Source organism: Neovison vison, chromosome 10 (assembly GCF_020171115.1).
Source record: "Neovison vison isolate M4711 chromosome 10, ASM_NN_V1, whole genome shotgun sequence".
Lineage (NCBI taxonomy): Eukaryota > Metazoa > Chordata > Mammalia > Carnivora > Mustelidae > Neogale > Neogale vison.
This window is the reverse complement of record NC_058100.1, coordinates 4,735,321-4,758,124: the sequence shown is the minus strand read 5'-3', so window position 1 is coordinate 4,758,124 and position 22,804 is coordinate 4,735,321. Positions and strand designations below refer to the sequence as shown.

The 22,804-nt window shown below is 60.7% G+C and overlaps 2 protein-coding genes across 3 annotated transcripts; one reads left to right on the top strand and one right to left on the bottom strand.

Moving 5' to 3' along the window:
• Window positions 1-125: 125 nt before the first annotated feature.
• On the top strand, window positions 126-6,995 carry IGSF8 (immunoglobulin superfamily member 8). Its single transcript, XM_044266672.1, has 7 exons — window positions 126-376; window positions 3,334-3,711; window positions 4,314-4,775; window positions 5,126-5,533; window positions 5,722-6,135; window positions 6,470-6,600; window positions 6,734-6,995. The coding sequence occupies exons 1-6, from the start codon at window positions 319-321 to the stop codon at window positions 6,583-6,585; spliced, it is 1,836 nt and encodes a 611-aa protein (XP_044122607.1). The 5' UTR covers window positions 126-318; the 3' UTR covers window positions 6,586-6,600; window positions 6,734-6,995.
• Window positions 6,996-7,698: 703 nt separating this feature from the next.
• On the bottom strand, window positions 7,699-15,827 carry KCNJ9 (potassium inwardly rectifying channel subfamily J member 9). Of its 2 annotated transcripts, none has more exons than XM_044266670.1 (3): window positions 15,650-15,827; window positions 12,828-13,693; window positions 7,699-10,506 (listed from the first exon to the last, which is right to left on the bottom strand). In XM_044266670.1, exons 2-3 carry the CDS (start codon window positions 13,672-13,674, stop codon window positions 10,175-10,177), a joined length of 1,179 nt encoding a protein of 392 aa, XP_044122605.1. In that variant the 5' UTR covers window positions 13,675-13,693; window positions 15,650-15,827; the 3' UTR covers window positions 7,699-10,174. The 2 variants fall into 2 exon arrangements, with proteins under 2 accessions (XP_044122605.1, XP_044122604.1); XM_044266669.1 differs by lacking the exon at window positions 15,650-15,827 and adding an exon at window positions 14,479-14,566.
• Window positions 15,828-22,804: the final 6,977 nt, after the last annotated feature.

Sequence of the window (22,804 nt, the reverse complement as noted above, 5' to 3'; positions counted from 1 at the left end):
GCGGGGCGGGGCGGAGCCCGGGCGGCGGGGCGGGGCCAGGGTCAGGCGGGGCGGCGGGGCGGGGCTGGGCCTGGGGCGGGGCTTGGGTGGGGCGGGGCGCGAACGGTCTCCCGAGTCTCCGCGGAAGGAGGGAAAGCGGTAGGAAGAGGAGGGGGGAGGGGGACTCGGAAGCTCCCGCGCCGCTCGCCTCGGCTCGGTGCACCCACGCCTTGCTGCTGCTCGGCTTCGTGCCCCCTACCCGGGCATGCGCCCCCCCAGTTCCCGTCCACCCAGAGCCCGCGCCGACCCCCGGAGCCTCCCCAAAGCCGGCCGCGCAGGATGGGCGCCCTCCGTCCCTCGCCGCGGCTGCCGCCGCCGCTGCTGCTGCTAATGCTGGGTAAGCCGACCCCGTCCCGCCCCCCACCCCACCGGCAGGTGCCGGCCTACCGGCGCCCAGCCCGGCCCGCCCCCCCGGCGTTTCGGAGCCCCTAGCACCCGCTACTCCGTCAGGGGCGCCCCGAGCCTCCCCGGGCTCAGCGCCCAGTTGCCCTGAGTGGCTGCCCGCGGAGCCAGCCCCCAGCTCTCGGCCCCCGGCTGGGGCCCAGCGAGGACCCACCGAGGTGCCACCTCCAGGCCGCCGGGCCAGCCCCACTTCTCGGCCGCCATACTCAGGTCCGGGGGTCGCTGCGCCCAAATGCTGCGACTCCCTGCGCCCCACACTCGGTTGAGGCCCAGCGCTGGGTGCCCGCCCTGCGTGGGCAGTGCTAGCCCGGCTTCGTAATTGCCCGGAGTTGGCTGGAGGCCCAGGGGCCGGTTCTGCCCGTGATCTTTGAAGTTCAGTCTCCCCAAACGGTTCCCCTCCCCCAGACTTTATCTTCTGAGGTTTGGGGCAGTTACCCGTGTTACCTCTGTCTCCACCCTGGGCAGGATCTCCCTTTGCCTACTTTCCCTCTCTGGGGTCCCACTGGGCTCTGTAGCGTCCCACCGCTCATCACACCCCCTTGGTCCCTGCTTCCCTACCCCAGGAGAAGCCAGGCTCCATGGTGACTGATGCCGGATCTCCAAGCACCTTGTGTCTGAGGGTGGGGGCTGTTCCTGGGGAGGTGTTCTGGCCGCTGCTTCCTGGATGCAGGAGAGTCCCTGACCACGCAGTGCCTTTTGGTCTGGACTGGAGGGTTCCCTTCAGGGGTGGTCTGGGGAGGAACATGGCTTCGAGACAGGGAGGCCGCCTGTGCAGATGTTCGGGAGGCTGAAGCCCTTGAAATGAGAGCGCAGAGTGGGGCCACCCAGATTCACAGCTGCCATCGGCAAGGCGCAGGCTGACGTAGCCCCAGCAGCCCGTTTCTAGAGCAGAGCTCCCCGGCAGCGGCAAGCAGAGCCTCCGCCTCCTCCCCCCCAGCTCCATAGGTCCCTGGGCCCTGGGGAACTAGAACGAGGCCTCTCCCTGGGGCCCTGGGTGGGAGGCAGGAGGAAGTTGCTGTGGGGCCCGGTTGCCTAGCAAGTGGCCGCTGTCCCCAGTGGGCAGCGTGGAGTGGAGGAGCCCCAGGGGTGGGGAAGTGCTGTGTCTACGGAGAGTTGCGGAGAGCTGCGGGCCCACTGAGTGCAGCGCTTGCCTTCATTCTGAAGAGGAGGAAGAGAAAGTGCTTTGCTCCAGAGAGCCCACATTGTGAGCGTGGTGGGGGCTTGGCTTTGAACTCGGATCTGCCTGACTGCCTCGGAGCAGGTCTCTGCCCAGCCTTCTCTCTCTGGCTGGGGAGAGAGCTGGCTCTCGGCTGCTTTCCTAAGGTGGCCTGGCTGGCCAGCTTTCCCATGGGGCTCTCCAGACCTCAGCAGCTGTGGAGCCGGGAAGGTGGGAGGGGGCCCTTCCGAGCAGAGTCTGCCTGGAGGCCCAAAGGTGTCAGCACCACTGTCTCCACCATCACTGAGATTATGAAATGCCCTGGGGCAGGGCCCTCCTGAGTCACACACTCACTCGCCCTTGGAATGGAGACGTGCTTGGGAGAGGAAGGGACGTGTCAGTACAGCTGGGGATGGGGCTGGTCCCAACCTCCTGAGGCCCACCACGTGCTTTAACCAGACGACAGGGGCCTTCCTCCTCCCTGGACTCGGCCACAGGAAGAAGGGGCTAAGAGCCCAGCTCAGGTGGGAAGGGGAACACTTCTGGAGGGGCTGGAGGACGGAGTTCGACCACAGACTTCGTGTTTTCCTCCAACCTCTGCAGAAAGGCCCTAGGTATGCCCCCAGGAGTGACAGATGTTCTGGTTGGTGAGGTCAGTGCCCTTGGGCCTCCCCTGGGAGTTTTCCCAGCTTCCTCCCTGGACTGTCCCTCTGCAGGGGGCTGCGGAAGCCATCTAAGGACAATAGGATCTTGGTCAAGACATTATTCTTCTCTTCCCTTGCATTTCTCATCTGTAAAATGGAGGCAGGAGGCTGACGCAGTCCTCTGTCCTGTGGTGTGGCGTTCTGGGATCTTGTCCCGTGGGGCTCTGGAAGGATGGAGGGAGCGAAGGAAGAAGCAGGGCCCTCCAGGGGGGTAGGGAGTATCCGCTGGGGTGGGATGAAGAGGAGAATTTTGGAGAGAAAGATGGGAAGGGACAGCTGCAGTTGGTGCTTCTCAACAGAGAGGGAACCTTATATAAGTGACAGCACAAGAAATGCAAACGAAGGCTTTTGTCAGGGAGTTGGGAGGGGGCGCTGTGCATCTTGGGGCCAGCAGAGAAGATCAGCAGGCCCTGGGGGGAGGGGTGGGGCTCTTCTGCCCCCAGGGGCCAGGGCAGAGGCTGGTTCTTGCCCCACAAGCCTCAGCTGCCTCTGCCGTGGCAGCCCGGTGGGGTGGGAGCCGCAGTGAGCTCATGGACAGCTGGAGGGGGGAGGGCATTGTGTGGTGCGAACTCGCTGGGTCGGTGCCCTGTCCTGCTCGGGCCACTGGCTCCATTGTCTGGAGTCCCCTGGTCCAGGTGACACAGCTGAGCCAACCCGCCCTTCTGTGCAAGATTTTGCCAGCTCCCCTCAAACACAGAAGAGGGACATGGGATCTCGGAATCCCTTAGCTGGAGGGCCCACTGACTGGCTGGACCCAGTGGGAGTGGGGAGATACCAGAGGAAGCCAAGGTACAGCTGAGATCAAGGAGGGAGAGCAGACGGGCCTCTTTCTGCCAGAAGGGGGATGATTCCGGGTTCTGAGGCAAAGCCGGGTCTATAACCTGCTTGAGATCCTCAGGGCAGGGCCCCTGCTGGGTCCCCACCTTCCCCAGGTTTACTGTCCTTTATCGGGCAGGGGTCCAGAACGGTGCTGGTAGCGGGAGAGGCAGCAGGGACCCCGGCATCGCCAGCTTGTCCTGCCCTTCCCTACAGGAGTGCAGTGCCTCGCCCGGGAGGTGCTGGTCCCCAAGGGGCCGCTGTACCGAGTGGCCGGCACGGCCGTCTCCATCTCCTGCAACGTGAGCAGCTATGACGGCCCCGCCCAGCAGGACTTCGAGTGGTTCTTCTACCGGCCCGAGGTCCCCGAGGCGGCGCTGGGCATCGTCAGTACCAAGGACCCCCGGTTCTCGTACGCGGTCTTCGGGCCCCGCGTGGCGGCCGGCGAGGTGCAGGTGCAGCGTCTGCAGGGGGACGCCGTGGTGCTCCGGATCGCCCGCCTCCAGGCCCAGGATGCCGGCATTTACGAGTGCTACACACCATCCACCGACGTCCGCTACCTGGGCAGCTACAGCGGCAAGGTGGAGCTGAGAGGTAGGGCCTGGGCTGGGCGCCCGCCCGTCCGCCCAAAGGGCACAGAGTCGGGGCCCAGAGGGACCTACCTAACCGCCCCTCAGCCGGGGTCCAGCGGCTTGTGGGGCTCGCACAAAATCACCCACCCGGTTAGTGGCCATTCTGGGACTTGAACCAAGATCTCTTCTTGGCAGCTCGTTGGCCTTCCTCCTCTGTGGAGCTGCCTCCCAGGAAAGGGGGAGCCCGTCCCCTGCTTTCCCTGCTGGGGAGAGCCTGCTAGGGTGAAGGGACTCTGTTCCTAGAGATTCCAGGATGCAGGGGGGCGGCGGGGGGGTGAAGTGGAGGTAGCGGCGGAGGAGTGGGACCACGTGACACTTGCTCTCTTTCGTTTCTTTGTCTTCTGAGAAGGAAGATGGAGCCACTTCTCTGCAGTCCTGATGGGGGTTAGTTCTAAACGTAGGGGTGACCGCCCGGCACCAGGGGGTCACGGAAGAAATAGTACGGGACGAACTCGGCCTGAGAGGCGCTAACTGCTGTCCCTTTAGGGAGACGGGTTGTACACCGGGGACGGTGACGGGGGCCACCAGCTCCCAGCCCTCCCTCACTCCAGCTGTTCTCTCCAGTTCTTCCAGATGCCCTGCAGGTGTCTGCTGCCCCCCCAGGGCCTCGAGGCCGCCAGGCCCCAATTTCACCCCCTCGCCTGACCGTGCATGAGGGGCAGGAGCTGGCGCTGGGCTGCCTGGCGCGGACGAGCACGCAGAAGCACACGCACCTGGCCGTGTCCTTCGGGAGAGCGGTGCCCGAGGCACCAGTGGGGCGAGCAACTCTGCAGGAAGTGGTGGGGCTCCGGCCGGACTTGGCCGTGGAGGCCGGGGCTCCCTATGCCCAGCGGCTGGCCACCGGGGAGCTGCGGCTGGCCAAGGAGGGGGCTGAGCAGTACCGCATGGTGCTGGGGGGTGCCCAGGCAGAGGACGCGGGCACCTACCACTGCACAGCGGCCGAGTGGATTCAGGACCCTGACGGCAGCTGGGCCCAGATCGCCGAGAAGAGGGCGGTCCTGGCCCACGTGGACGTGCAGACGCTGTGTGAGTGCCGCGTATCCTATGGTGGGAGCCGGGAGCCATGTGGCCGAGGGGGTTACTGTGGCCGAGGGGGGGCACCGATGGTCACTGCCTGCCTCGAGGGAGCCCATTGGGTCCTGTTAACATCACTTCCCTCCCCCGGCGGGTTTTCTCTGCTCAGGACTTGGCTGTGGAGGCAGGAGGGCCATGGCTGGCAGGGGAGATGCCCTGGGTGGTGGGGATGGCTGTACCCTGTGAGGGGCAGACAGGCCACCCCGCGGTGCTGCTGCAGAGGAAGGAACTACAGCTGGAGAGTCGAGGCTCTGTGCTCCTCTCCTGCCTCCGTGACACCCCTTCCCTATCCTGTGTTTCAGCCAGCCAGCTGGCGGTGGCTGTAGGGCCCGGGGAACGTCGGATAGGCCCAGGGGAGCCCTTGGAACTGCTGTGCAACGTGTCAGGGGCCCTGCCTCCGCCGGGCCGCCACGCCGCGTACTCTGTGGGCTGGGAGATGGCACCCGCGGGGGCACCGGGGCCTGGCCGCCTGGTAGCCCAGCTGGACACAGAGGGCGTGGGCAGCCTGGGCCCGGGCTACGAAGGCCGGCATATTGCCATGGAGAAGGTGGCGTCCAGAACCTACCGCCTGCGACTGGAGGCCGCCAGGCCGGGGGATGCGGGTACCTACCGCTGCCTCGCCAAGGCCTACGTCCGAGGGTCTGGGGCTCGGCTTCGAGAAGCAGCCAGTGCCCGCTCCCGGCCACTCCCCGTGCACGTACGGGAGGAAGGTGAGGGGGTGGCAGGGTTTCTACCGGGTTCAGGGCTTGTGGAAGGAAGCTTTCCCTTTTGATTCAGGGCTTCTCTCCCCCTCCCTGCATCAGCTGCCACTGGGCTTCTCTCTCATGCTCCTCTTCTTCAGGATGGCGGGAGCGGTCCTAGCCCCGTGCCCCACTGATGCCATGTCCGTGTTCCGCAGGGGTGGTGCTGGAGGCCGTGGCGTGGCTGGCAGGGGGCACCGTGTACCGCGGCGAGACGGCTTCCCTGCTCTGCAACATCTCGGTGCGGGGCGGCCCCCCAGGGCTGCGGCTGGCGGCCAGCTGGTGGGTGGAGCGACCCGAGGCCGGGGAGCTGAGCTCTGGCCCTGCCCAGCTGGTGGGCGGCGTGGGCCAGGACGGTGTGGCCGAGCTGGGCGTCCGGCCCGGAGGAGGCCCCATCAGCGTGGAGCTGGTGGGGCCCCAGAGCCATCGGCTGCGCCTGCATGGCCTGGGGCCCGAGGATGAAGGCGTGTACCACTGTGCCCCCAGCGCCTGGGTGCAGCATGCCGACTACAGCTGGTACCAGGCTGGCAGTGCCCGCTCGGGGCCCGTCACGGTGTACCCCTACACGCATGGTGAGTGGCCCCTGCCCACCTCCACCTCTGCTCTCTACCCCCCACCCCCATTCAGCCCTTCTTTTGCCCTGTCCTGTTCGCACCTCTCCTGCTCCTGTCCCCTTCCTCCACCACGGCACTCCATCCCAAGGGTCTCGGAAGCCCACCTTCCACTCTTTCTGGCACCCGCATCCTCACTGACCAGAGTCAGGATGGAGGAGGCAGGGCAGGCTGTTGGTGAATGGGGGACGCGGGTCCCACAACCCGATGGAGAAGGCGCGGGGAGCAGGCGTGGCAGTGGGTGCCGGGCAGCGGCTCTACCCCGGGCTGAACAGAGCCATCTACTCTCACCCAGCCCTGGACACGCTGTTTGTCCCCCTGCTGGTGGGTGCCGGGGTCGCCCTCGTCACGGGCGCCACCGTCCTTGGCACCATCACCTGCTGCTTCATGAAGAGGCTGCGAAAACGGTGATCCCTCGCCCCCCAGGTGAGGAGAGAACCCCAACCTCATCGTCTCTCCCCTGCCCCAGGCCCGAGGCGAGCTGCCCCTCCTACCCTCCCTGGGGGAGGAGCAGGCGTGGGGGGCTCCGTCCTCAGTGCACCCCACACTGTCTCTCCAGTGTTCACAGGTGTCGACTGTCTTCCAGCCCAGCTCCAAGACCACCTCTGGTTGCCTGGCTACCCGTCTCCCTCTGTCCCCCTTCCTTTAATTTATTCGATCTCCCCCACCCGGAGTGGGGCACACGGCCCGATCCCCCACTCCTCCCTTCCCAGCCCCTCCCTCTGGGCTTCTGTTCTCCCTCTCATGTCCAGCCCATAGAGAGACCATTCCCTGTCCCAGAACTAGTTTTTCTAAAATGTGAATAAACTTATTTTATAAAACTCAGGGCTAGCTGTGTCTTCCCTGCCCCGGGGCTGAGGTGTGTGGCCAGGCGGTAGTTGGGGGGTTGACAACCTAGTCTGCATGACCCAGCCCTCCCTTCCCACCACAAATACCATCTGGCCTCTGTGGGCCGTGCCACCCACCCCAGGAGGGGACACCTGGGTCCCATCTGCTGCCTGAGCTGTCGGTGCCTTGCCAATCCCTGTTGGGACTCCAGCTTGGGGAGGGGAGCACAGAGAGGGGGTGAGTTCACTGAGCCCGGCCCGTCTCCCAGCCCTCTTCTGTCCCTCTTGCATGTGGCCGGGCAGGGGGCTCCAGGTGGAGTCTTTTTCTCGCTCTCCACACCACTCCGCCTTCTCCTTCTTGGCCCTTCTCCTCCGGCCAGGCCCCGGGGCCTCAGCCTTTTCCTCCCCGATCTTCATTAGATCTTCATTATTCTGTCTGACCCCCAAGGAACGAAGCCTCAGAGCACGGCCCCCTGGGTGGCAGCGAGGCCAGCAGTCAGGGGAGGGCCCGTTTGTCCACAGAGCCCCTGCGCATGGGCCCGCAACCCCCACAGCCGGCGTGCGCCCCCCGGGTCTTGGCGCCCCTCCCCTCCAGTGCCCCAGGGGTCCCCTGAATGCATCATTGCTTCACGATTCTCTGATCTGAGAATTCGTGGTTGCTCTGCTCCTTAAGGGGCACCCGGTTTACCTCTTTTAATTCAGTTGTTTAAACATTTATTGAGCATTACTAGTACGCTAAGTGTAATTTTTACAGAAGGGGAAACTGAGGCCCAGAGAAGTGGTGTAACTTGCCCAGAGTCATGGAGCTAATTAGCGGCAGCGTCAGGAGCCCACTGGAGGGCTCCCGCCTTCTCGCACTGTGCACAGCGGAGCCCTGAGCTGTAACTGAGCGGCACGGCTACCAACAGCCCCTCCTGTCCAGACTCACCTGTTCCACCGAATTAAACCTAATAACCCTGTCCTACACCATTTGTTCTTGAGGGAACAGCCGAGGCCAGGGTCCAGGACCTCATCTTTGACTGCCGGTGACTCAGGTAGCCCTGTGACCGGAGGCAGAGCGGTTTCTCTGGGGCACCCGTTCTCTCCGACCCCCTCCTGCTTGCAGGAGGCCCTGGGACCCACAGGACCTCGGCTTCCCAGTCTGGAATGGAGCCGACTGGGCTGCTTTCCCCCGAGGGGCTCCGTCTTTTATTAAAGCACAGAGGCAGAGTGTGGCCAGGACCAAGGAGAGGAGGTCCCCGCCTGGCTGTGCTGTGGGAGTAAGCCGTTGCCTGGAACCGACCCTTTTCTCTCAGGAGGCCCCTCCACCTCCGTCTGTCCGAGACTGTCATCGCTCCCCCCTCCCCATCCTGGACGGCTGCCCCCCCCCCCGCTGTGATTCTGATGACCCGGAAGGGGTGGGGTGGGACGGGAACCGTGTATCCGGGGCCTGTGGCCCCAGCTGGGCAGACATCAGGCCGCAGACACATCCCGCTTCTGCCTCACATTGTCACCCACATTCACCCACTCTTAAGTCCTACGAGGGCCTCACTCTCCGGTCGCAGAGGCCTGTCCCGCTCCAGCCCCAGCCCCTGCCCAGCAACCCCTCGGGGGTTTCCCTATCTCGCCTGTTCATCTTCCCCGAACACCATCACCCGAGTTTTCCCTGATGACTGCGTTCCCAGGCCCAGAGCTTAACTTGTCAGCCTGGGCTTCAGGGTCCCCTTTCCCACCCACAGTGGTCTATAGTTCCGTCTCTGCCCCCCATGTCCTCGGTTTCTCCTCAGCAACCCCAGCCCCCCTCCGCTCCCCTTAGCTACTGCCCAGCTTCTCCGCTCCCTCTCAGCTTCTCCTCCGTCCCCTTCAGCTACTCCTGATACGACTCCCAAGTCTTCTGTGTAGGGCCGTGGTTCTCCAAGGGCAGCCCCCGGTCTAGCAGCGTCAGCATGACCTGGGAACATGCTGGAAAGGCCAGTTTTGGATCTCTACCCCAGACCTACTGAGTCAGGAACTCTGGGAGTGGGGCCCAGAGGTCTGTGCTTTCGCAAGCTACCCAGGTGACTGACACACACCCGGGTTTGGTAACCGCTGGCTTACTCATTCTCCCTAGATTTCCCATCACCAAGCCCTCCTGCCCTCTGCTCTGAGGGAGGGCTCGGGCTCAGTCCGGACCATACCTTGTCCAGTTGCCGCAGGGGCTGACTTCTCTGTTTCCCTGGGCGCACTGCGCTCTGAATGCCCACCCCACCTTCGCGGGGTCCATGCTCTGTACTTGGTGTGCCCCAAGAAATTCTGGGAATGCCCTATCATTGGGCCCCAAGACAAATTTTCTTTTTTTCCGGCGGGCCCCTGTGTCCCAGGTCTAGCGAACTCACTTTCTGAATCTCTCTCCTGACCCCTCCTGCTCCCCAGAATGTCCCCTACCTCCTGCCTCCGAGGCGCTATTGAGATCTCATTCGCTCTCAGAAAACAGCTGTCCCTGGTTCTCCTTTTCTCCTTTCCAGGCCCTGCTACGGGGTCAGGCACCGTGTGTTTTCCTGCACTGGGGGCAAGGTCATTCACACCCCGCTGAGCCACGCCTGCAGGGCCCATCCTTTTGCTCCCCCTGTCACCATGGTGACCCTCATCTCTGCCCACCTACCATCTAGCCTCCTCTCCTCTGGGTCAGCTCGGCCACTGTGTCCAGCGAGACAGGTGTGCCATACACGGGGAGGCTGGCCAAGGAGACGAGGGGGGACTAAAATCTAGCCCGCGCTCTGTTCCCCACACAGTGCGCGCTGGTTTGGGGTGGCATTGGCCTGGGGGTAAAGGGTGCCTTTTTAGAACTTGCAAGTCCCTCTCTCTGGGTTAGCAGCAGCCCCAAGTGCACCACCTCTGTCTGCCAGTTTACGGAGCCCCCAGCGGCCCTCACTCCGCTACCACCTCCCCATGTGGCCCACGGCAGTCCACCCTTCGCTCCAGCCATCCACCCTGAACAGACGTGAAGGACAAACACAGGCTGGCACGTTCGCCCATCCCCACCCTCCACGAAATCAGACGCCCTAGCTTTTACTGGATTCTAGGCTTAAGATTCCGAGGGCGCTCCCCAGCTTCAGCACATGCCCAGGGCTCTTGCCTGCCTCCTTCTCGGCCTCGGACATCCAGCTCCCGGGTACCAGTGTCTGGCCCTGCCACAGGGGTCTGGAGGGAACGGGTCACACCTTGGACTCACTCTCTGGGGGCGGCAGGCAGCCGTTCTGCTCCTTGTCAGCGCCAGCCTCTGCCCCCGCCCCCTCCCCGGCCCCCTCCTCCTCCACCTTCTCATCCAGCCGGCTGGGGATGGACCAGTACAGATGGGCGTCGAGGCGGGCAGCAGCTTCGGCCAGCTCCCGGGCGCTGCACGAGGGTGTGGGCACCTCAAAGGTCTGGTGGAAGCTGGCATAGTCCACCTCATAGAAGCCATCCTCCAGGGTGAGCACTGACGTGAAGCGGTGGCCCCACAGAACCTCATCCACGAGGTAGGAACTCCGAGCTTGGCAAGTCATTCCTGGGGGGAGGGGCACGGGTCAGGGGGGATCCCAGCCCCGGGCTTCCCTCTCCTGGCTCTCGTTCCGCAACCCGATTCCCACATTGCTCCCTCTCTTCCTCCGCCAGGGCCTCCCACGCCCGCTTTGGTCCAACCTGTCTTCTCCCCCTTCTCAACTCCTATACCTTGCCCAGCTCTCTCTCTTGGGTGTGGGTCCTAACTCAGCCTCCAGCCCATGCTCTCCCCTCCTCTCTGCAGGGGATGCCAATCAGAGAAGCTGAACCTTGAAACTGACCTTAGGGATCGTCTAGTCCAACCTCCCTTTCCACACGGGGCTTCCTACTGCAGCCTCCCCACGACTGGGCATCGAGCTGGCGCTTATCACCACCTCCCGGGTGGGACACCTCTCATCGGTTGTTCTTACTAAGCGCTCAGATCTGCCTCCCCAGGATTGCCACCTTTGCTTTTGCTCCCCTGCCTTTTGACACCCATTCGGGAACCTCGGGGCCCGTCGTGTCTTCTCCTCTTCAGGCTGAACATCCCTGGCTCCCTCCACCCTTCTTCAGGTGACCTGGCTTCCAGAAATATTACTTTCTCGACTGCAAACATGAATGACCAAGGAGGACCCTTTCAGCACTCTGCGTATGATAAATACCCCGCTGGGGCCTGACCTGCACAGGAGAGGGCTCACCTCCTCTCTCTTCCGGCCATGAGGCTTTAGCTAACGGGGCCCAAGATTACGTTACATAAACATTTTTGGAATCAAAATCACAGTGCTGCAACATGAAGCCTGCGGCCAACTAAAACCCCCAGTTCTTTTTTTCACCAGAGCTCTTCAATGCGGTGCTTACATAAGTGATTTTTTTAAAGCCTAAATGTAGAATTTTATATTTATTCTTTTTAAATGTCATCTTGTTGGGTTTTGGCTCATTATCCTTGCTTTTCAAAAGCATTTTGAATCCTGACTCTCTCACCCAAAATATTGCCATCCTTTCCAACTTGGTCTCTCTAGAAAAGTCAGATAAGCTCCCATCCCTATCTCCTCCACGCCACCCTCCCCAGTCCTCTGCAACCTGGGGCTGGGCCCCGTCCTCCCTGCTGGGCCGGCACACTCACCAGGGCAAGCGATCCTCCTACGCCTGGGTCTGTCCCCCAGCCCATGTCCACCTCAGAACAGGGGAGAATGGAAGCCTGAACGGTAGCTAACCAGAGATGGGTCTCCGCACTGTAAGCCCAGCCCTGACATAGCCTGGGGACATGGGTCACGGTGGTGATCCTCCCATGAAGGCTGGAATAGGAAGTGTCCAGTGGGGGAAGGGCAGAAGAGGGAGAAGGGACACTGGGGAGAGAGGTCTCTGAGGAACAGAGGGAGGTGCTGGGGGTACGAGAAGAGGACTGGGTAGGGACCTGTCTGCAAGGACAGCAGCTGTCTTCCAGGGAAGGGCCTGGGTGAGCAGGGGAAGGAGCGGGAGCTGGAAGGAGCATGGGTGGGGGTGGGGGATGGGGGCTAGTAAAGAAGCAGTGGGGAGCACTGGGGCAGAGGCTGGTGAGGCAGAGGCTGGGCAGGAAGGGCCAGGAGACAGGTTTGAGGGCAGCAGCCTGGGAAGCCGCAGAGGCCACAGCTCACGGCCCTGTGCTCACCCGCTAGGCTCGTCTCATCCTGCCGCTTCCAGATGTCAAGCCTCACAGCATCTCATCTGTGTCGCTGCACTGGGCCCTCCCGCCTGCTCCCGAACCCTGCACCGGGTGGGCCTGAGTCCTGACCTCACAGAGGCCTTGAGCGCTCCTTCTGGAAAGGGTCCAGAAATGCTAAGACCGTCTATTTCCTTTGTCGATGGAAGCCGAGAGTCTTTTGATGGGTGGGGAAACAGAGACGGAAGTGAGACCGGCTGTCAGCCTGCTCCTAAGGTCCAGGCTGGGCGTACTCTGGGCCATGGGAGAGCCGGCCCACCAAGTTCAGGGGCCTGGACCTCTCCGAGATGGGAAACCCCCGAGCTTACCGTCCTTGAGCTTCTGGAACATCCCCCGAACTTACCGTCCTTGCGCTTCCGGAACATCAAAGCTTGCAGCCAGTAGCACTGCCCCCGCCCTGTCCACTGACCTCCCCGCGACCACGGACAGCTGCCTTAACCTCTCCTCGGGCAGCCTCCCGTCTGACAACGAGCACGGAAGTGACCTTCGCTAAGACCAGATGAACCCGGAGGCCCCGTGCGTCGGGGCCGCGCAGCACACGCTAGCTGCGTGTGGGCTCCGGGCCTGTGCAGCTCCCGGTGACCACCCCCCCAGGGGACACCCCCCACCCCCCGCCAGCCGCACCCCGCCCCGCCCCCGCCCCTCCGCACCCGTGGCTTCCACCATGCCCTCCAGGATGACGACGATCTCGAAGTCGTCCCTCTCCAGGGCGCGGCGCGACGCCTCCCAGAACGGGCTGGCGGCGTCGATCTCGTGGCTGATGACGAGCGGCGACACGAGGAAGAGGCGGTCGTCGCCCGTGTCGAAGCCCACGCTGAGGTCGGTCTGGTGCAGCGGGATGAACTCGCCCTCCAGCGTCTGGCGCGAGCGGATGAGCTTGGCGCGGATGGAGGCCTCGACGATGTGCGACGAGCGCAGGTCGCCCACGCGGAACATGAGGCAGAGGCGGCCGTCGCGCAGCGACACGACGGCGTGCGACGAGAAGACGAGCGTGGCGGCGCGCTTGTTGGGCTGCGAGATCTTGACGAACATGCAGCCCACCATGAAGGCGTTCACCATGGAGCCCAGGATGGCCTGCAGCAGCAGCAGCGCGATGCCCTCGGGGCACTGGTCGGTGATGACGCGGTGGCCGTAGCCGATGGTGGTCTCCGTCTCGATGGAGAACAGGAAGGCGGCCACGAAGCCGTTGAGGTTGTTGACGCACGGCGTCCACGCCGCGTCGCCCAGGTGCTCCAGGTCGCCGCGGCCGTAGGCCACGAGCCACCAGATGGCGCCGAAGAAGAGCCAGGTGAGCGCGTAGGCGAGCACGAAGAAGAGCAGGCTGAGGCGCCACTGCAGGTCGGCCAGCGTGGTGAACAGGTCGGTCAGGTAGCGGCCCGGCTCGCGCACGTTGCCCTGCTGCACGTTGCAGCGGCCGTCCTTCTCCACGTAGCGCTGGCGGCCGCGGCGGCGCGGGGGCTCGCGGCCCGGGGAGCGGGGGGCACCGGCGCGCGCCATGGCGGCGGCCGCAGGGGGCCTGCGGGACCGGAGCGCGCGGCGCCGTCAGGCTCGCGGGACCGCGCGGCTCGGAGGGTGCGACCCACCCCCCTGCCCCGGCCGCCTGCGACCGCCGCCCCCACGCCTCCCCGCCGCTGCCCGCGCCCCCCTCCGCCGCCCCCAGCCCCCGGACACGGCCCCCAGCCCCAGCGCCCCCGCGCCCCCGCGCGCGCCCTGGCTGCGGCCTGCGCGGGCCCGGGACCCGCTCGGCCGAACTTCACCGTGACCCCCGCGCGCTCCTCTTCCTTCCTGCCCGCGCCCCGCGCGCGCTCAGCCCCCTCCCACAGTTGCCTGCCCTCCCGCAGCGGGCGGAGAAGACGCGCGCGGGGGGCGGAAAGGCAGCGCGACCTCTCCGGCGGCCTGGGCTGAGCAGCCCCGCCCGAGGACGTGCCCACTCCAAGCCCTCCCGGAGCACTAGACCCCTCCCGCTCATCGCTGCTGGGTGTCTGGCCCCCCGGCCCCTGGGTTCTTTCCCCCGCGGAGGCAGCCTGGAAGGGCGTTGGAAGGGCTGCAAGAGAGGAGACCCAGGCGGACAGCCTGGGCGCGCAAAGTTCAGCCGGAGTTAGGCTCGTATCCCCGGGGAGTCTCCTGTTCCTCCTGAGCCCTCTTCCACCAGATCCAGCGAAGCACTAAGCCCCCACATTTACCGCCCCACTCCCTCCGGTTTTTTGCCGGCAGCCTCCCACTCCTCACTGACTACCCTAAGCACAGCCCCCCGCCCCCCCAGCCATCTGGCCCAGAGCTCCCGTTCCAAGGAAAGCCCACCTGAGTTTGCTTCAAGTTCTTCCCCTGAGGAGTGATCTGAGCTGCAGTGTGCCCTGGGGGAGAGGTCCAGAGCCCCTCCCTAGGCCCCAGACCCCTATAAGGAAAGGTTTAGAAGAAGGACTTGGTTCTCTCTCCAGCCTTCCCCTCTTCCTGGGGGTTGTTCTGTCCTCCCACTCCAGGGAAACCTGGGTTGGCTGGGGTGGGGGAGGGTGGGGTGGACGGGAGGAATGTGACAAGGACCACAGATGGCCTGGATGTTTGACCAGATCCTGGGGAGACACCGCCTGGATATGCAACTCCAAACCCAGGTCTCCAGAATTCAAGTTCTGGAATGAGGTGCTCTGCAGCCAGGCCTTGGGAGGCCGTGTGTGTGTGTGTGTGTGTGTGTGTGTGTGTGTGTACTAGGGTAGAGGGCAGGAGGGAAACCCAAAAAAGATAGCTTGGTGCTTAGGGACGCCCCCCCCCCACATTTATGTTGCAAGAGGAGTCAGGGGACACCGGGTCCAATGAAGACTAGGGTCTACTCCTCCCCTCAAAGTGGGCTTCCCTTGCCCTCCCTGCCGCCAGGGATGTCCTCTAGAAGTTCTCTCTGTGCACACGGACTGTTCGGAGACCCCGAGTCATGCAGAGAAGCTCCTGCGTCCCACTTACCCTACTATGAGCCCCAGGTGGGCTTCCAAAGGTTTCCCAGGGTCTTAGGTTATCTGACCCCCAATCTGCCTGCTTAGACAGATCTGTCTTCCCGGGGGTGGGAGGAACCCCACAGTCTGATCGCTGCCAGATCCGTCTTGCTCTCCATCACCACAGGCATCTAGGTGGGCCTTACTTTGACTGTGTCCCCTCCTGTCTTCCTGAGTGGAGGCCGCATGTTTCTCATTGGGGAAGTAAATGTGTGAACTAGCCTTGATTTCGGCACCTTCCCTCCGAAGATCCCTGTTCCCCCAGCCTGCTCCTTCTTAGTTCTTGTGCATGCTGTGAGCCCTCTCTGGAAGACCCCAGTGCCACGTTTTCCTGGATCGCCCTTTCTCCCCCTGGGGAGTGCTGGCCAGCGAGAGGGTTTATTTTGTGGGAGGGGATCTGGTGAAAACTCCCTCAGGAACAAGCTGTTCCCAAGCCCCCACTTGCCTTGGATTTAGGGGCCCAAACCCAAGTCCCCCGCAACTCAACTCACAGCGCGTGGAGAGGAGAGTAGCCGGCAGCAGAGACCCCCGGGGCGTAGCGTCCATGCCCCTGACACCACCCCTTCCCCGGCCCCCGTGGAGGGTGGGAGCCACAGACACCGTTGTTTCTCCTACATGCAGCGGCAGCTCTGGCTAGGACCTGCTATCTGTGTCATCCCCACTTCCCAGGCTCCCCTGCTCCTCTCTTGTTTCCACAGCAACCAGTCTGGGGACAGCTCCGGAGCATCCCCTCCCCTCCCCGGTCCTGGGTACCACTGGAGGCTGAGCCACACGCCATAGCTATTTTTAGCCCAAGTCCCTCCTCCTGGACAACTCAGAGCTCGCCTCCTCACCCCCTCAGGAAAAAAAGAAAAGAAAAGAAACCCGGCACGCTCTTCCCTAAGAGGCTTCTTGCTCTGAGAAAATACCGGCCCGATGTGTTTGGGAATAAGGCCTTTGGTCTCCCGGGGATTCAGAGGGCCCCCTGGGAGCTGGCAGCTCACGACCTCCAGCAGGGGCCTCTGGGTGCGAGCTCTCCTCTCCAGCAGGCAGCATCCCGTCTCCAATTTTTGAAGAGGGCGCCCTGATCCAGACGGAGGTAGCTAGAGAGGAAGAAGATTCACCTGAGGAAGGGAGGTGGGGTCAAGTGTTCTAATCTTTGTCACTGATTTGTAATGTGACCCAAAGGATTGGCTTCGCTTCCTTGAATCTCAGCTGTTCTGTTTTTCACAGGGCAAGGACACGTGCAAATATCCCCTTTCAGCCTGCTTCCCTGGGCGTGCAGACCAAACAAGGCAAAAGAACTAGAAGGGCTTTAAAGTGTATTTTGTTAACAGCGAAAAGTCTAGAAACAACCCAAACTTTCGACGGAGAGAAGAGCCCAGGTTAGGGCTTAAAACCGTTCATCCAGCAAACTAAGGTGGAGGCCAAGGCCTGGGCAGTGTTCTGGGTGGCGGGTGGTTACAGAAATGATTTGATCTCTGCACACCTGGAGCTCACGGTCCAGCGCGGGGACAAAGATGTGCAGACACGTCACAGTAACGTCACTGCCGGTCATTTGTCGAGCGGTGGCTGTGGACTAGAGGACTCATCTGACAGCCCACACAGGGACCTCACGAGCTGGGTCTGATCTTCTCCATTTACAGATGAGAAGCTGAAACAGAGAAGGACGATTTGCCGGATATCACAGAGGCAGAGACGGTGGTTAGACTCACCCCAGTGTGTCCCTGCCACACCGCGGGTTCGTCACAAAACCACGGGACCTCGGGAAAGCAATAGCTGTGATATGGGGACATCATCAGCTGCTATGTTCACATATGAAAATGTGTGCGGAGACACAGTCTTGCAGGAAAAAGCAGCACACACAAACATTCTTGTAAGTTGATCATCACCACAGAAATAGGTGTCAGGACCCCGATAAAAATCTGAGCAGAATTTGGAAAAATACAAATATTTCAGTGCTCATTTTCCCCAGGGAAATCATTAAAAGCAGAGAGTGGTATACAAATGGCCGTGTTATGACTGGTACTATCATACCCAACATACTGATCTGTTCTTCTCCAGATTCCCTTCAGTCGGAATAAGAAGATAGGAGGCGGAGGAGAAGGGAGACGTTGAAATGGACACTAGAGGGTCAGAAGTTGCTTGAATGATCTGCTGAGTTCGAAAAAGTAGTTCTGTGTAATATAATCTCAGGAGGCAGTGATCTAGGTTCAAGTCTCAACTCCGTCCACTGCTAGCTGGGTGACTTTGAGCAGGTTGCTTAACCTCTCTGAACAGTTTCTTCATCCAAGAAATGAGAATAACTCTATTGTCCATCTCCTGGGCATTGTCCTGAGGCTTCCATGAGGCAATTCCTGGCACCCTAGAAGTCCTCAGTAAGTGCCAGCTAGATCTGCCTTCTCCTCCTTGTTGCCCCCATCCCAGGCATCTCCTGAGATCCCCACCCACCCTGGACTGCCTTCCTCTGCTCTGGTGCCACCTAGTGAGACCTGCAGAGGGCACTCCTGGTCCACTGCCCTCTCTCCCCAGCACTCTTGCCCAAGTTTCTTGTTCCAAGTGGAAATACCAAGTTTTCAGCCCAAGATTGGCATCAGGAGGGCTGTTAGAGTCCCAGTCACCATCCCCGTCTCCTGGGTCTGGCCCTGTCACCTGAGCCTTGGGACTGCAAGCCTGCCCTTCTCTGTCCTGCCAAGCGGCTGCTCACGTTGGTTCTGCTGTGCCAGGAGCTCAGAGAGATGAAACCGGACCCCTGGGCAAAAGCTCATTTGCATAGAACTGGCCCCATTTCTTGGGGGGGGGTGATCGGGCTGGCAGGGCATTCAGAGGGTGCCCGGCAGCCCCCTGCCTCATTCTGGCTGACCACCAGCCCGCCTCTGATTTACCCACCCCTGCAGGCCCTGGGACTTTACCCGGCCTCTCTCTTCAGTCCCTTGTTTATCACTGAACTTGAATAGAGGGAGGGGAGAGAAAGTTTTCTTAGGTTCCAGGGTACAGGAAAGTAGGCAAGGTCCCAGCTTTCAGTTTTGTGACAGAGCAAGCAACTTTACACGGAATTAGTAAAACCTGTCAGTTTGGAACTTGAGAATGTTGAGGGTGGGAGGTCCAGAGCTGGAGCCACATCGGGGGTCCATAAGGAAGCTCGTTACCAAGCAGAAAAAGAAGGCGGCTCTGGGTAGGTTCGTTCCTTATGGCATGTAGCTTGGAGAGCAAGTGGTACTTTGGGGCAAAAATAAAAATAAAAAGGGGAATCCCTCAAGTGGGCACAACTCTGAGCCAGAGTGTAAGGATTGGCAAGGTAGATGCAGTTCAGCTCTCAACTTGCCCCCTCCGTGAGTGCCTTTGTGCAGTCCACAAACCGTGCAGCTGTATGTGGGAGCCCGGGGACTAACCAGTCTGGGAAGGTTTCCTTGAGCGAGATCATGAGACTTCTCGGGTAAGATCTCGGAGGTGGGAGAGGAAGTATGATGGGAAAACAGGATATGGTTGAGGATATGGGTTTAATGGAACAGGGGAGGCCCATCTGGCAGAAACTATAATAATTTTCACAACTTTGAGGGAGTCTGGGCCCTAGAAGAGTCAGAGCTGAAAGAGGATATGGTTGAAGCAGTGGCTGCAGCTGGCGGTTAGAGAGACATGGGGAGAAGCCGAGCCCAGCAGCAGGACAGGTGGGACCCTATTGGGCCCCTGAGTCTGAGGCACTTTTTTTGGCCCTTTGGCTCTTTCCAGCACACCTGGAGGATCAGAGCCTTCTCATATACAGGTCTGTCTTGCTTGATGGGATCGGGTGCCGGATGACCAGGATTTAAAAGTCCTGGTGTTCGTAGGTGGTCTAGAATTAGACCAAGTGAGGTCTCTGCAAGTGAGACTCTCCAAGTCTCTCTCCGAGTGAGGGATGGGCCCCCAGAGAGCAGACAGGACTAAACCCCAGGCATCCCAGCTCCTGGTCCCTGGTTGTTTCTTTATTCCCGGTTGCCTTCCCGCTGCCACAGTGTTTTGGGTATTAACGGAATTTTTATCCATTGGCCCCCGTTGGAAAGATACTAGAGGAGCCACCTAGTTAACTTGTAGGAAGCATCCTTTAGTAATGAGAGCACGGAAATTATGTCTCGGAAGTGTGAGTTTATGAACACTGCACTTGCTGAAGGCAGAGGGTGTGTTTATCGAAGCCGTCCTTCCGTGCCCGGGGCGACGGGGCTCAGTCCCTCTCGCACAGCTCTCCTCTGGGGTCTGGATCGTCCCGCTACTCGTGGGAATCGTTGAGCTAAAATGTTGCCCGGAATCCCATAGCAAACACAGGATAGAGTCACCTCTCCTCTTTCCAGAACAAGGTCAGAGAAAACATGAAGCCAAAGTTGGAAGGAGTGAGTCCAAAAGAACCAATTGAGAATGAGAAAGACACCATTTGCTAAGCGGACGGGAGAGGAGAGGTCTTCAGAGAGAGACCGCTCCCCTGATCGCCATTTAGAGGTGACCCGGAATGGGTCCTCGCTACACCGGTGCGGCGTGGGTCCCAGGAAGCCTCTGGTGGGCTTCACAACCTGGCCGATTTGTCACACTAACCTGTGCGCGTGTCGATGGCTCAGATTCTATTTAACACACGAAGATTCACTCTAGCGTTACCCTGAGACAAGCCCTGGAGTCAAGTACATGTGGATTCGAGTTCCAGAACTGAGCCTCGGTACCATAGGCAAGTCACCCAGCCTCTCAGAGGCTCACGTAATACCTCTATCTCGTGTCATAAACACTCACAGATGTCCCAAGTCCTTTGCCATTGGTTCCCTACTGGCTTCCTAGTGACTATCTCAGAACTTCTTTTAAATTTTTTTTAATACATGTTAGCTTTATGCCCAACATAGGGCTTGAACTCACAACCTGACCCCAAGATCGAGAGTCACATGCTCTACCAACTGAGCCAGCCGGGTGCCCTTAAGACTTCTTTGTTTTGTTTAAAAAAATTTTTTTTAAAAATGTATTTGATAGAGACACAGCGAGAGAGGGAACTCGAGAGAGGGAGAGGGAGAAGCAGGCTTCCCACTGAGCAGGGAGCCCGATGTGGGGCTCGATCCCAGGACCCTGAGATCATGACTTGAGCCGGAATCAAGAGTCAGACAGCTAACTGGCGGAGTCCCCCAGGCTCCCTTAAGTCACTCTTATTAAATTAGAAACCTATAGCTCAATGCCAGCTCTCTCTCCGAGTGAGGGATGGGCCCCCAGTCCGTGCTTCCCACAGTCTTGTACTGTGCTGTTCTAGAACTTCTAAGCTCTTTCTAATTGCCCAGTCCCGTCCTCACCCTGATTTTCAACAAATGGCTCTTCTGTTCTGCAGGAAAGGCAAAGACCATTTGGAAAGAACTTCCTCAGAGACTTCTCCCTCACCAGAAGGTATCTCTTCTGCTCCTACCCTTGGGTTCCTTCCTCCCTGAGTGTCAGAAAGCTTGGACTGTGCCCAGTAAGCAAGGGGCACCTTGTTTGGGGTTTGATAGAACAACACAGGGACTGACATGATGATGACAGGCTGCCTCTTCCTTTGAGAATGGAGGAAAGGGTGAAGGGTAGGTCCAGGTCCTGGGCTGTTAGTGACCTTCTTGATTCTGGTAGTGGCCTTGAAATAGAAAGGGACATGGGGCACCTGGGTGGCTCAGTGGGTTAAGCTGCTGCCTTCGGCTCAGGTCATGATCTCGGGGTCCTCGGATCGAGTCCCACATTGGGCTCTCTGTTCAGCAGGGAGCCTGCTTCCCTCTCTCTCTCTCTGCCTGCCTCTCCATCTACTTGTGATTTCTCTCTGTCAAATAAATAAATAAAATCTTTAAAAAAGAAAAAAAAGAAATAGAAAGGGACATCCAAGACAGCAAAGGGGGACCTGGAGGACTTGGTCGCTTAGCTGACATGTCAAGGGCTGGGGGAGAGGGAGGGGTGAAGAGGAGAGGTCACTTCGGTTTTAAAATCTGTTTGGCCTGGAGAAACACAGAAATAAAGAAGTCACGAGGCTCGAGGAGGAAGATGGTGAGTTCGGTCTGGGGCCTGTCCAGTGGAAGTGGAAATCCCCCGCCAGCAGCTGGCACCGTGAGGCTCTAGGGAAAGCCTCAGGATGAAGATAGAGGTTTGCGTGTAATCAGTGATGGTCGCCGGAGCGATGTCAGCGATGAAGGCTGGACATCAGACACAGAAAGAACAAGGACACCGGGAGAACAGAGGACGAAGCCTTCCATACTGGAGGAGGGAGCTGCAGCAGGTTCGGGCGTGCGGGGCCAGTGGTGGCGGATGAGGCTGGAAGGGCCTCGGGTCTAGGTCATGGCCCAGACCACAGCCCAGTGATGCAGCAGAGAGGAAGGGGGCAGGCCCGAGGGGCTTCACAAAGTCCATGCACTGATTAGAGAAGATGAGGGGAGGGAGGATGAAGGTTCTGGGCTTGCTGTCTGGTTTCCCCTGCAGACCTTCTGGCTTGCCTCCAGATTTATCTTCCTAAAATTCAGCTACGACTTCGTCCTTGGGTCAAGAGCCTCCGTGGACCTCCTTGGCCTCCAGAAGCTCAGAGCTCACCCTGAACTGGCACATTCCTCTCTGTACTCCAGCTCTTCTGTGTGTGGTACCCACCCCTGTAGCCCACTGCCCTCCCCGAGGGGCAGCCTGTGTGCCCTGTACGTTTGCTCATCCTATGGCTTTTAGAAGCAAAACTAAACTAACAATGTCAAGTTTCTTTCTTTGTGTGTTTTTTTTTTCAAGATATATATTAACTCAGTATGGTAATACTGGTTACTGATCAGTAATTAAATATTTAAGTATTGATGGTGAACAAAATCGGAAATAATTCTTTCCTTAATAAATGCGGAGGGTGGGAGATTGTGGGTAAGCACCTCTCAAAACTCGCATTCAGATAGGGAAAGAAGTCCTTGGCGACGAAAAGGTTGAGAATCACCACCTGAGCTCTGTCTAGTCTAGGGGCCACTGTGAGGCTGTTTCCCACGCAGACTTGTACTTCAGAGGCCCCACAGCACCCCAGGACTTTGTGACTGCAGTTCCCTCCGCCTCAAACGCCCTCCCCACCATCTCCCAGGACCCGAATCCCCGGCATTCTTTAGGGCCCTTGTCAGATGCCCCACATCTGCCAGGAAGGACCCCCCTAAGTAGAACGACCTCGCCCTTCTGCGGCCTCCGGCGCCCCCGCACCTGCGCTGCGCGCCCCGCCCCAGCCGCCCTTCGGGACCGGGACACAGCCGGCTGCGGGCGGGGGAGGCTGTTGTGCGCGCGCTTGGCACCCGGGACCGCACGCAGTGCTTAGGGGACGGTGACCGGCCAGGCAGTGGTGCTAAAGGATGGGGCCCCGGAGCCCAACCCCGGCCGCCCCTTCGCGCAGCGCGTAGGGCCACCGGGCCGTCCCGAGTTCATTTCCAGCTCGTTAACTTGGCCTGCCCCGCCCCGCCGCCCCCTCTCCCGGTCCCGACATGGCCGCCCCCGCCTCCTCCTCTCTCCCCTGTCATCCTGCCAGCGCAGCCCCTATCGCTTCGCCCATCGTCTCGCGTCCCGCTTCCTCCCGGAGTCTGTCTGGGTCCCGCTCTTCGGGCGCGGCTCTGCGCCCTGCGCCTCCATCTGTCTGGGGCTCCGCTTCCTCGCCCCTGCGCCCCGCCCGCCTCGGCCCCTCCAATCCCCGCAGCTCAGGCCTGGCG

Bases quoted from the DNA above. Each gene is read 5' to 3' on its own strand.
- KCNJ9 (XM_044266670.1), bottom strand. From the start codon at position 13,674: ATGGCGCGCGCCGGTGCCCCCCGCTCCCCGGGCCGCGAGCCCCCGCGC. The intron at 10,507-12,827 runs GTGCGGAGGGGC...CCCTCCCCCCAG, and splicing joins GGGCATGGTGGAAGCCACGG to GAATGACTTGCCAAGCTCGG.
- IGSF8 (XM_044266672.1), top strand. From the start codon at position 319: ATGGGCGCCCTCCGTCCCTCGCCGCGGCTGCCGCCGCCGCTGCTGCTG. The intron at 3,712-4,313 runs GTAGGGCCTGGG...TGTTCTCTCCAG, and splicing joins CGGCAAGGTGGAGCTGAGAG to TTCTTCCAGATGCCCTGCAG. The intron at 6,136-6,469 runs GTGAGTGGCCCC...ACTCTCACCCAG, and splicing joins GGTGTACCCCTACACGCATG to CCCTGGACACGCTGTTTGTC.